This window comes from Calypte anna, chromosome 8, assembly GCF_003957555.1.
Source record: "Calypte anna isolate BGI_N300 chromosome 8, bCalAnn1_v1.p, whole genome shotgun sequence".
NCBI lineage: Eukaryota > Metazoa > Chordata > Aves > Apodiformes > Trochilidae > Calypte > Calypte anna.
The window spans coordinates 235,235-248,839 of NC_044254.1; the positions used below are offsets into that span (position 1 = coordinate 235,235).

General features: G+C 44.6%; 1 protein-coding gene across 1 annotated transcript in view; it reads right to left on the minus strand.

Annotated features, from left to right (window-relative positions):
• ACBD6 (acyl-CoA binding domain containing 6) overlaps nucleotides 1-13,605 on the minus strand; it is a 77,590-nt gene extending 63,985 nt beyond the window's left edge. The window contains exons 1-3 of the mRNA XM_030455681.1: nucleotides 13,407-13,605; nucleotides 7,147-7,211; nucleotides 6,525-6,621 (exon numbers count right to left, since the gene is read on the minus strand). Coding sequence (XP_030311541.1) covers nucleotides 6,525-6,621; nucleotides 7,147-7,211; nucleotides 13,407-13,589 — 345 coding nt within the window. The 5' untranslated portion in view covers nucleotides 13,590-13,605. The remainder of the gene's footprint in view (nucleotides 1-6,524; nucleotides 6,622-7,146; nucleotides 7,212-13,406) is intronic.

Genomic DNA, 13,605 nt, shown 5'->3' on the forward strand with positions numbered 1-13,605 from the left:
TGCTTTTGTTTTTAATTTCTAGTGTTTCCTTTTCTGATGAAAGAATAATAATAATACCACCAGGATTGCTGGGTTTTATTTTGTTGTGTTTTCTTGTGTTTGATTTCAAAGGGGAGGAGCTTGACTGGAGTTTGAGTTCTCACGGATTTGCTTCTTTCAATGAGTATTTTGAAATAAGAGCCTTAAAAATATATACAGCAAACTGCAGTTTTTCTTCTTCATTTTGTTACAATTGTTATTCTTAGGTAAAGTTACTCTAACTCCGGTAGCAGAAAAAAGGGCCAACATGAAATTCACTACATATGAAGCAACACACAAGGATCTATAAGAACCCAGAATGAAAGGGGAGCAGAGAGATGCTGGCAGCACTGCTCAGGGCTCCTGTCCCTCCATCTGCATGGCACAGGAAGGCAAGGCAAGCTTTAAGTACCACAGCTATAATCTGATTAGTCTCCACCTTACGTGATGCAATTAAATTGCTTTTACACTACAAAAGAAATAAAGTCCCCATTTGTAAAGTTTTTGACCTTGCAGTACAGTAAGCCATAAACTGAGATGTTTACCCAAACTGACTGCCCAGCAGGTACTGAACACACTGCTGCTGGTGACAGGCAGGGACCCTGACACATCTTCTCCCTTTCCTGCTCTTCCCACCCCCCTTGTAATCCTGCCCACACCATTCTGCTGCTCTTTCCCAACCACTAAGGGTGGCTGCTTGGACAGATTATCAAAGGAGACATCTGCTAGATTGATACACAAAACATGAAAACATCATGGGTGCACTCGCTTTGTTTACAGATCACAGTTTTTCTACTGTATTATTTAATTTCCAGAAGAAATTCCATTGGCCTACAGTACTAACCAAAAAATCAGCCTGAATATGCAATGTGATTTACCATTCACTACTATAATCCCTTAGAAGTCAACCAAACCTAAAACCTGTAAACTGCAAAAGAGTGAAGCTTCTTGCTCCGTACTAACAGGCCAGGATTGAGCAATGAGTCCAAATTTCAGAAGAATTCAGGTTTGGATTTCCATATGCCTGCTTAAACATCACTGGATACACCATTTGTATCTGAGTCACTAGAAAAAATGTAAAGTTGCCTTGGAGAGCCTAATTAAACACAAAAGGCTCAACAATTTAGATCAATCTTGACTGTATTTCAGTAAAACCTGGTGCAACCTACAAAAAGGACAAACTCAGGTCCTCTGCACATCTGGAAATTGTTTCTCCTGTTTTTCCTGCATCCTCAAGTTGCAAATTCTCTTCTCCACATTTTAGTTTCAACTTACTTGGTGCATTTACACTGTGATGAAGGTGATTTCAACAGAAAGAAGGGAGGATGGAGCCCAGCCCTGTAGGGTAACAGGCATCCCACCTTATCAAATATTGCCCCCTGCAGTGCCTCTGCAAAAAAACCCACTGGCCACTGGACAAATCAATTTGCTTCATTCCTGCAGGTTTTCCAGCTTACTGGACTCCTCTGAGCCTGCAGTAATAATGCATTTGCTATTTTATTCACTCTGAAGTTTCTTTTCCTTAAGAGTGACAGCCTGTTCCCCAGGGGTGAGCTCCAGCTACTCCAAGCACCATGACTCAGTGCTGCCACACCAACACACTGGAGGTATTTTACTCCTCTTGAGCTCTTGGTCCAGAGAAATCAATCCTCCTCTACCCAAACAAGGCACAGAATAACAATCGGAGAAAAAAAATATATAAATCCACAGGCTGAAAGTATCAGCACTGGAATTTCAAACCTTTGAGGTTTGAAACATCTAAAAGATGTTTGGTGAATATCTATTTTCTCTGAACTTGAGCTCTCTTCCAGCTTTGCCTTAGAGACACATCTCTGCACTTCAGATTTCCTCATTACACAGGAGAAATCTTATTAAATGCATTATTGGTGAAGTTGGATCAAGTTAAAATGCCTAATTTTTTATCATTTTTTTTTAAGGAAACAGAAAAATCATTAAGTCCTCCCATGAGTTTCCACAGTCAAGACAAATAGGAAGAAGGCCTCTAAGTGTTTTGGGGAAAGATGCCACTGAAGTTAGCAGCGTGACAAGCTGCTGAGACTGGAACTGGTAAATGTGCAATGTAAGAAATATGAAAAGGAAATATTTAGAATCGAGAGATGCCAAAACTGTAATCAGCAAATGGAAGGCTAAAACTGATGATCAGATCTGGATGCATTTTTTATTATTTATTTTTATTGTTTGAGCTGTGCCGTATAACCGTCTTGTTACAAGAAACAATCAATAACAGCTCCTAAGGGCCTGACTGCAGTGTGGTGCACACACCTCTGCCCACACCCCTGTGACATCCGCTCAGCTGAAGAGAGGCAGACCACGGTGCAGAGGAAGGTGCTGTCCTGATCCCACCTCCAGACCAGCAGTGCCTGCAGACAGGAGCCCCAAGGGCAGCCTGAGGTCAGCAAAATCAGGATGCTTAAAGCCAACAGGGTGCTGGGATAAACCATCTGCATGACTTCAGAGTTCTAGAGCATGTGGGGGAATGGAAACACAGCCAGACTGTCTGAAAAACCTGCAAATACTGCAAGTGCCCAGTTACAGCAGTAGGGACAGTGGCAGGCATGAGAACACAGGTATTGCACTGAGGGAAGACAAGCACTGAGTGAAACCTCCCAACACCACCCCAGTGCTGAGCCCACACACGGGCACCACAGAGACACAGGGAGAAGGGCAGCAGAGGGGTGGGCATGTGCAAGCAACAAGCTGCAGATGGGTTGCCAAGCTGGCAGATGGACACCCCTGCCAAACACACACACATCAGCAAAGGCCACCAGAAAAGCAGGAAGGCAACAGGTGAACCTAGGAGAAGGCAAGCAGCTGGGATACATGTACCTCTATAGCCAACCCAAAGCAGTGGGAGGCCTTGGCTGCATGAAACCTTTCTTTTTAAGGATAGAGAATTCAAAATAAATGCTTCATAAATCATTCTGTTCTGGAGGAAGACTGAATAGACTTGAAGGACAGGTGATGTCTCTGAAATATGCAAATGGAGCTGAGCTGGCCCAAGCAATTACCTTTCCACTGCCTGGAAGTTCAGACTGAAAGGAATGACTCACATGAAGGGGAAACAAAAGAGGTGCTAAAAGGTAGAAGATGACGAAGGAAGACTGCATCAAGAAGAGAGGGAGACAAGCATGGACAAGTATAGTCCTGACCTCCTACTAACAGCTGTTCTTGGGAAAAAGAGCAAAACAACATATGACACAAACCACTAATATTAAGACCCTTGCCAACAGAAGACAACCTAACTGCAAAACTTCCAGAGAGGCAATTGTGATGGCAGTTCCTACACTTCTGGGCTCAAGGTAAATGGAGCAAGGAAATTCCTGCAGCTTCATGCATGCAGAGATAATGTATTTCATCTCAATATACTTTAAATTATATGTTATTTTAAAGATTTCCTAGCAAATAAAATAGCTGAAAACCAACACAGAACAACCCTTCTCTTCGTGTTCAGTTGTCTCCTGTAAAAGTGCAGGAACAGGAAGCAGCAGGTCAGGTTTTGGCTGCTATTGGTGTTCCCATTGCTTCTGAACACAAACTCTGTGTTCCTGGCTGCATCAGAATGCTGTTACTTTTGTGGGGTTTTTCCATCAAAAAGGAACAAAGATTGCTAAATTACAGCAGTTACAGTCTGATGGTGCAAATGGACTGATACAAAGATTGCAAGCTTAACATGAAAGAATGAATCAATGAAGAATCAAGACAAAGGAATGAAGAAACAATTCTATTTGGACTGCATAAGAAACACTGCACTTAGTTCCATTCTGTTTATTAAGAAAAATACTGACAGCCTGAAAGCTGCAAAACACCAGCAAATCTGCTGGGAAAAATTGAACCATGGAAAAGATCAGGTGTTTCCAAGTCTTAAATTCTGATTATGTAGTACCAAAGAACTAAGACATTAAAAACCCCTTGCAAATATTATGAAACAGGAACCTAAGGAGGATTTAAGATAACAAACAAGAAAAACTTCAATGAGATGAACTTTAATGAGAAAAGAAAACTATAGGTAATATTGAGAAAACTTAAAAAGAGCAAAAGTAATGAAGCTGCACAATGAGAAATTCAACACCTTTGTACTGTAACTACTATTTATGAGTCACAATGATCTGAAAGCTGAACTTTTTACATTTCTACCAAGCACTTTACACAGCTTTTAAGCAAATACCAGGAGTATTTAATTCATGATCTAGTGAACGTAAGAGAAATTCAAAGGAACACAGAAGATAAGCATGTAAAGGAGACACAATGACAGTGATGAAGCACCTTGTAATGTACCCACAGCTCTTTTCTATAAATCCAATTTGAAATTTGAAGACTGAAATCGCTATTTTATCTCCATCCCCTGACACATGCATCACCATCATTTTAAAGAGGAGAGCTCCCTCTCGTGGCTCCAGGAAAAACGGGCTGCAGCCTCCTTAGAGCCACAGGAGACAGAGAGGAACCCTGACAGCATTTTTGTCACATAAAAGTGGAATTAAGAGGAAGATGTAACAGGAAGGAGAGGTGACGTCTTTTAAAGAAAGCAGTGTCACCTGTACTTTGGTGCTAACCTTTAAATTACACACTCTGCTGATGTGACTCCTCTGCCAGGCCTTCCTTCACCTGAGCATGTTGCTTCAGTGTGCTCAGACTTCCTGACAGGTTTCCAAGCTCAGCCATAGGCAAGGCACATGAAAAGGAAAGAGTCATGACAAGAAATGCCCTGTGGATTTTCCTCAGCATTATAGCTCCATGCACTGAGACCAGGCAGAGGTAAAAAAATCAATGGATTCGAAGAGCCAAGAACTCTATGCACAGTTATGTGAACCACTCTGACACCTCTGCCCTGCCATCTGCATAGAAACTTCTGTTCAGGCTCCAGCATCACTCTCCTGCAAGCTCACACTTCTTGCATCAATTATTCAAAAAAGGGAGGAGGGAGCAACACATGGATGATCAAACACTGGTACAACAGCATCAGCCAGCAAAGCTGAGCTTCTGCTGGGTCCTGGGGACAGCAGTGGGGAGGCAGATGCTCACATGCACTCACTCCTCACCTGAGCAGAAGATGGGAGGAGCAGTGCTGAAAACACTCTTTCTGTAATATTGCTTCCCTAATATATTTTAGACAAACAGATCATTCCACTTCCCTAGGTGACAGCTGTGTAACCCACAGGTCACAGATGTGACAGTATTTCTATGAGGCAAGAAAGTGAAGGCAGTACCCAGAGCAAAGTACCCATGCTTCTCACCACGCATGAGAAGTCTTTTTATGAACATAAGCTCTCCCCATAAAAATTCAGGAAAGTGTTGGGTGTTCTGGGTGGGTCTTTTTTTCATTGTTCAATGAATATTTGTATAGGAATATGGAATGGTTTGGGTTGGAAGTTTATCTAGTTCTAGTCCCCCACATATTTAACTTCTCAGTGCTAAATGCTTTCTTCATTCAGGATCCTACATGGATTCTTTTAAAATTATTTTAATCCTGTATGAGAATTTCAGTTCAGGCAAGAATTTATAAAGCTTGGATTTTGCTATCTCCACTGCATGGAAAACTCTTTTACTCAGGGGCATTGAAAAGGCTTCCCTCTAAATGGCAACATCGCTTTGCTGCATAACCAGGATCAGCACCATGAAACATGAACTACTGAGGACAAAATAATCTCTCTTAAGTATCCCAAACAGCATCAGAAGGCAACTGACAATCAAATTCTTGATACACAGGCTTATGCTCATGCAATATTTTGCTTCCAAAGCACACAACCAAAAAAAGAATCAATTTCCTACCATGAAAGAAATGACCATGCCTTCAGCATTTTGCTGTTAGTGAAATACCTCCACTCTATCTCCCATCAAAGGCAATATTTTTTTCTAGAGAGCAAACCTCTTTAAAAATTATATAAAGAATAGTCTATAACCAGGGAGATCTCCCTACATATTCAATCAAGTAATAAACCTGGTAGATGAAAGACAGATTAATTAAAATGACAGTGCAGTCTCCCTGTCACATACACATACAGGACTTACAAATACACTTATGTTGGAGTACCTAATCATAATCAGATTTGGTAATTTGCTGCATCGAAACAAAAAGGAAACATTTTTAGAATTGATCATTCAGTTCATGTCACTTTCATGGAGATTACTTTGTATTGATCAACATTTAAATAGTAGTTGAAAACAGAAAGATGAGAAAAGGATAAAAAGTATCTTTACATGCTAAATACAGCATGAACCAATAAAAGCAAAATAAATTAAATCACTATGGCCAAACCAACCCTGTGCATGCGCTCACGGTAATGAAGATAATTATGAATAAAAGAGATGGTTCTTCATGTTTCAGGCATAACAAAAGGAGAGTTTTAAAAATTAATTTAGACTTTAATCTGCTCAAAATGAAGTTTGCCCTGAAGCAATTGAAAACTGTGTGAAGCTGAACCATTGTCAGCTTTACAAAGACAAATGCTTGTTTCTCTTCTGAACAATATTTTCATGCTTCCTACCTGAGGATTCCAACTGGGGTCCAGTTTTTTCACTGCAGCAACATATTCCTGCATAGCTTGATGAGGGTTGGTGTCTCCCAAGGCTTTCCAAGCCTCCCTAGAAGAGAGAGCAAAACATCTGTGAACCACTCAGAGACAGCACAATATATTTTTATAGTGTCAGCAGTAGAACACAGTAAACAGGTCCAGCTAAATACCTCCAAAGGGTGCAAAGCCACCTTTCATGGAGTTTGAAAGGATCACCTTTTCTCTAAAGCCATGAGTGGGCACTGCCAGTGCAGTTCTCTGCTGTGAAGACAACTTTCAGGGAATTGTGATCCAGGCTGGAACACAGCTGGTGTTCACTAAGTGAAGCCCTTGGTAAAGCTGCAGCTATTTTCACATTTCTGCTTTATGTAGGCTAACCCTGGATCAACAAGGTAAACACAGGAGTCTGATATTTCATGTCTGCATCAGGCATAGCAGCAAACATTTCCCTGTTAAACAAAGGATTTTAGCACGAGTTCAGTGACAGACCCTCATAACTTATATCTTTCAGGTCTAGAATCTGTACACAGAGGAGATAAAATACAACAAAAAGAAGGGCCAGAAATTGCTAAGCATTACAAAGGTTTCCTCTTACCATTTCTGCTTTCCCTCAAAATCAAAGAAGCTTGGCTTGGGAGTGTTACAGGTTCCAAATTTCACCTGAAAAAAAAAATTCCTTCTGTTAGAACAAAGCAAAGTGAGGACTTGCATAAAGAAATACTGGGTTCTGATGGTTTCAGGGTAATTTGTTCTTGTGGCAGAGGAAAGGTTTTTGAGGGAAAGAACAGACACAATCCTGTTCTACCCTCATTTTAACACTCTTGCAGATGCTGGCCCCTTTGCAGCCCTGTGTTTTCTTTGTGCATGGGAAGCAGTTCTGTTATGCAGCTCATTTCTCTTGCACGTTACCTGAGCAGGACACCCAGCAAACCACTTCTCACTTAGTGTTATGTTCACAGCCCAGCCAAATGCCTTACCCTCCACCAGTACCAAGAAAAATTCTGTTGTTTAAGGGTCTCTACAGAGCTGATTATTCATTAAGGTTGAAAATTCCCCTGTTTCCAGCCGAAGGCTCAAGTAAACAGACTTGGCTTAATTGTTTCTGAGGTCCTTGGGTGGCAAGGGGACAAACTCAGAGCAAAGGAATGCCAAGCAGCTTCTGGTTCTGCCTTATGCATCTGCCTGCATAGGAAGCACACTGTGACAGATAAGCCAAGGCCTGGGCAGGGACATGGGCCAGTCTGCCAGGAGCAAGCCAAAAATTAAAACGGAGGGATAGAAGTAAGAAAAAACACAGGGAAGCAAAGGAAAGAGCCAGTACTGGTGGACAGATATGGAAAAAAAAATCTCATAACCAATCTAACATGGATTTGGTGACAGTGGGAATCAGGCAGTTTTCCACAGAGTGCTGTACTGGTGGGACAAAGACCACCTTCTCACAACAGGGATGTCTAGAACCACATCTCCTTTGTAAGTTTGCCCACAAAGGGGAACACAGGGGACTGAGAGAGGCTACACCTGCCCAGGGCTCTGAGAGCACAGCCAGGGTGTCCCTGTGAGGAGGACAGAGCTGTCAGCTGCCCCAGGAGCAGAGCAGGAACAGGCTGAGAAATGGGTAACAGAAATCTTGTGTTGCAGTCAGCTCAGGAGATGTTACAAGTGAATGTGCCCCTGTCCCTGCCTGGAGAAGCCAGGAGCAAAGGTCAGAACCCACCAGATCTGGCTGTTATCAGTGCCCCTGCCTTCCAGAAAAGCCCTTCCTTTGCACACTGGGATCACTGGTAAAATGAATCTAACATCTAACTGAAATGCAAATGCCATTGTGCTAGGGAATTAATTTCAACAAGACATGGGAATTTTACTTTTACTACCAAAAAAAAAAAAAAAAATGTGCTACATATCCCCCACAGGGATGATGGATGAAAAGAGTGGAGAAGCCAGAGGAGAACCAAGAACCACAGCTCCAAATGCAGCAGCCCCTGGAATACAGTAAGCACAGCAAGCCCTATAGCACCAGGCACAGCTCAGGGCAAGAGCAGCCCAGCACAGACACAATATTTAATATTTAAACAGACCCCCAGAGGGGCACACAGGTATGTTCTGGAGGTAGGCAAAGGCTGCTAGTTGGATGTTTTGTTAGTGAAGTAAAACTAAACTGGATTAACTAAATGTTTTATGAAGTGCTCAAGTGTTCAGGCAGGTGAGTTGCTTAAATCAACGAACAATTCTTCACCTTAACAGGGTAGGGATTTTATGCTGAGGATGGAATCATTACTCAGGCTTTAAAGAGATCATGCCCATGCTGAGAGATATTTATTAGTTACACTATGTTTTCATTTAGTGTTGGAGGATATGAGGGACTCTAACTGAAATGAATTTTCTGTACATCTGACTGCCTCACAGTGAGCAATTCTTTCAAATTAGAACATCTTAGCTGGCCTTTATAACTACATATCACTGTTCATGGGGAAAGATGAAAAAGGGCTATCAACAGTTAAGTCCTATAAATCAGTCAGGATTCATGCAGTGTAAATGCTTTTTCCAGTGCTCAGGAATGGATTGGACAACTTGTTTTAAAAAGCGAAACAAACGTGGAAATAAAATGCAAATTCATTATCTGTATGGAAAATGCCTACTTGGCAATTCTGTAGTTCAACATCTTAAGTGCAAAAATTGGCCAAGTTGGATAAAAAAAAATATCTGGTTTAATATTAATTTTCCACTGCCATCATCAAAACACGACAGCAGTTCCTTCTCTTTAGATTTGGCATTCAAAGGCTGTTCCAGCACCAAGAAAGCCCATTAGTACCAGAGCTGGTAATACAAATCAAAGAACAGTAGTTAAATTTCATCCATCAAGAGGGGAAAAGAAAGTGTGCTTGTGCCCTGTTTGCTATTTTAAGATATCAAAAAGGCCTGCAGTGGCTTTGTTGGAACGAATAAAATAAAGCTTTTGGCTTCCCTCTTTTTGTTGAAAGACTCCATAAGGGCTGAGAAAGCAGACAGGCCAGAGGGGACCTGAGCCTGGCAGCTGGGGAGGGGGAGTTCAGGCCAAATATGTCAATGCTGACAAATAGTGTGGGGTGGGACTTTGTAAAGGACTCTTCTCTCTGACTTGTCTTCCTGCTACTTCCCTGGAGAGCCTCAAAGGCTTTTTTTCTCCACAACCAGCAGAAAGACAAGTCATTTCAAGTCAAGAGTTTCTCATTCTGCATCCACAAAATAATTACAGATGGTCTCCAGGGGGCTGACTGGTCACTTGATGCTTAGCTCTCCTCATTTACAGTTCATCAGCTGCATTAAAAAAAAAAAAAAAAAAAGACAGCCAGGATGCATTAAATACTTTTCTAGTATTGCTTTGGCATGCAGAGTTGCCTGCAGACATCATATTCATGAACTGCAGGAAGATGACCCAGGCAGCCCCAAGTGGGAGGTGTCTGCAGACATCTCCATTTGTGACCAGAAGGGACATTCAGAAACCTTGGATGAAGCCTTCACCCAAGAGCTGAAGGTCAGAACCTCCAGAAAAGTGCCCAGACAGAGAGATGCTCAGAGATTTGTTAGCACTGCATATCACACATCTGCAACCTCAGCTGTTCCAGACTTGAATAAACCTTGACATCCTCCTTCCATGTTACTCCAAAACTGATTCTTCCTCCTGCCCCTCCTCCTGGTGGTGGTGAACTGTCTCTTTCCTCATTTTTCTACTAATACATTTATACATCAGTGAGTTTCAGCCAAATATTCTTACCTAGTTGTAAATCTTGTAAGGTGGATCATATTTGCAGCTTCCCTATGGACTGGTAAAAGCACTCACCCCCATGGGCAGCAAGACCAACCCCTTAACTGTGCACAGGCCAAGCGAGCTGCATTTCTCTGTCAGGACAGGAATTCCTGCCCACAGCTCTGCCCTCTTAACCTGCCCCAGCCTGGGGGAAACTGGCTGAAAGTGGGACACAGGAAGAACAAGCAAGTGTCAACCATGGAGGCAAAGGGACCCGACCCTGATGACCAAGGGACTGCATGTCCCAGAGAGACAAAGTGACACTGGTAACACCAGCATCACACCACTCCTGGCAGCAGGACACTGCAGGCAGAAAATCCTGTGTTCAAGGCAGATCTGTGGCATCATGTTCTACCATATTTAAAAGACACCATGCAAAAATGGGATTTTATTCTTGAGCCAACACTCGGGGACAGCGTGAGCCCTGCCCTGCCTGTGCTTCCAGCGTGTCTGCAACTCTCAGCATTCCCTTAGGCCCCAGCACACCTTCCTGGCAGGGTGTTTTCTCAGGCAGAGCATTTCCACCAAGTTCTGGATTCCCCCCCCTCTCCCCCACTGCTATGCTTTTGGAACCTCAGCTTTTTGCACCCTCACCATAACAGGCAAATTCTGTCTTCACTTCACCACTACAGACCCAAGGTCCCGACAAGCAATTTGCCCAAAGCCACACAAAGTAAGGGGAAAAACAGAAAATCAGTCCCAGCCCAGAGCCCTACCACCTGGCCTGTTCTTCTTCCTGTTCTGGGGCAGAGTCATAAACTCAGCAACATCTTCACAAAACCTCACAGGAGATGACAGCTAAGCAATTCCCTCATTTTCAAGTCTCTGACACATAAACAAAATCAGAGAGAAAAGTAATAAAATCCTGAAATGGCCTCCAATAAAAGGTAATAAAAATCCAGGAAAATGCCTATATACCCAAACAGTTTGAAATAAATAACGTACAGTATCTTAACACAGAGCTCAGCTGTTACTGACACCTCTTTTATGATGGTGCCGTGTCTTAAATCACAGCCCGTGGCGACATAAAACACTAAAGTGAGGGAAGACAAGGATGCCAAATCAAGGACAGTGGACAGATCTGAGTCAGCACCTTTTCTGCACCAGCAATACTACTGCCCACCCAGTAATATATCAGCAGCCCGTTATGCATACTGATACAACTGCTGTAATTAAACAGAGAACTTGCGTTCAGCACTCTCGTTTTGATTTAAAGCACAAAACGCTGCAAAGCCCCCAAGTTCGCAGAGCCCAACCCTGCGGGAGCTCTGCTACCCGACTGTCCCCGTGGCCAGCGCTGCCCTCCCAGGCACTCCCCAACAGGGGCAGCACCTTCCTGGGCAACACCCGGGGCCAAGCTCCGCCTGGAAACCGGCAGCACAAAGGCACTCGGGGCTGCAGCCTTCCTGGCCAGGTACAGGAGGGATCGAGGGGGAGAGGACAGCAGTGCCCTGTTCTCCTCAGCTGAAGAATTCCTCTGCTGAGAATGTTGGTTATCAGCTTTTTCTGACTTGTATAAAAAGGGTTGTTTCTGACGCCACTATTTTTTAGCATTAACCACCTTGCTGGTCTTGCAGAGCTAACACCAGGAAGCCCTCTGGAGCCTGTTGACACCCAACAAGCTGTTGTAATCAATTAATACCCATTTCCACTTTGGACAGCTATAAAGCATTCACAACAGAGTGAAAAACAAGAAGTTACTTGCAACAAATCTCTTGAGAAGACAGACAAAAATTACAGAGGGGAAAACACCCTTTTCTTCATCTTTCATCACCTTTCATCTCAGCTGGGGCATCACCTTGTAACTCTTAATTCTCCTAGTATTTTTTTTTCTACCCTCCTTTTTCCTAGAAAGGTAGAAACCTGTGTAAGCACTAGAAAAATCTGGAAACTATGCCTCACATGACCAGCCTGCTTTTAAAACAATTAATGATCCACAAACCACAGCCTAGAAGCCATCAGTTCAGAGGATAACTAAATATTGCACTGAAAAATGAAAACACTTCAAGTGGCAGCAGCAGGACAGGGGTATTCCATGTGGGAGGAAAACCAGGGGGAAGATGTGCACGCCCAACTTTGAGTAGTAACCCAAACAGGTTGAGATTCCCTCTGCAAGTCCAGGCAGCATCTCTTGCCACACACCTGACTCATATTTGTACTTTTATTCTTTAGTCTTTCAAGTGTAACAATACTTGATTTTTTTATTTGTTTGTTTCTCCAGCTTAGGCGAATGTCACAGTCCTTTCTAGCCTAATTGGTCTTCTTTGTTCGACTTAACTTTTCCCAGAGGAGCAGGACAGAGTCACACTGTGTACTCCCGTGGGACAAATCCTGTGGTTGTGACTGTGACTGCATGTGGAGTCATTACAAGTAGAAGCAACCAGTTCAGTTTCCCAGCCCACTCTAAAGCCCTCCACGGGAAGATCTGCACAGACACATCCTTCACGTGGCCCCATCAGAACCCCAAAGATCTAAGTTCGTGTTGGGATCATTACTGCAGGTCCAGAGCCTGCGCTGGAACCCTTCCATCACCCCCTCCAACCCCTCACCCTGCAGAGGCAAGGACCTGCCCAGCACTGCTCTGTTCTCCACGCACACCCTCTGCTCACACAAGGCCGAATCCCCCACACCAACACCCGGCTTCAATCCCCTTCCCGGTGCGCTGGAGCCAAACCCACGGTCCCGGTGGCAGAGGAGCGTGGGGCAGCACTAAGGGTGTCCAGGCTGAGCAAGGGAAGGGCTGAGGCACCCCTGGAGGGAATTCAGCAAACTCTGCCCTCACCAGACTTCACCTGCTTCCACCACAGCCAAAGCCGGCGGCACCGAGCGGCGTGTCAGCGGGAAGCTCCCCGCGCCCTCCGTCCTCTCCCCCCCGACACAACCTCGTTGCCCCGGGCATCCTCACATCCTTACCGCGGCCGCACAGGCCCTGGGCCGGTAGCCCAAGGAGCGCCCCAGGCCCACCCCCTCGGCGCCTGCTCGGCGCCCCCCCCTTCATCGCTCTGCCCGGGCCGCACGTCCCGGCGGTACCGGCGCTCAGGCCGGGCCGGGCCGCCTCAGTGCCGCCTCACCTGCTTGTAACGGGCGTACAGGTAGAGCAGCTGCTCCTTGCTGGCGGCGGGCAGCAGCCCCGGCAGGCGCTCTGCCGCCTGCTCGAATAGCGCGGGCAGGTCTGGTCCCGGCGGCAGCGCCGTCTCCCCGGATCCCGAGCTGCCCTCACCGCCGCTCTCTGCCGCCTGCGGGGGCGACGCCATGGCGGCCCGGGTCCGC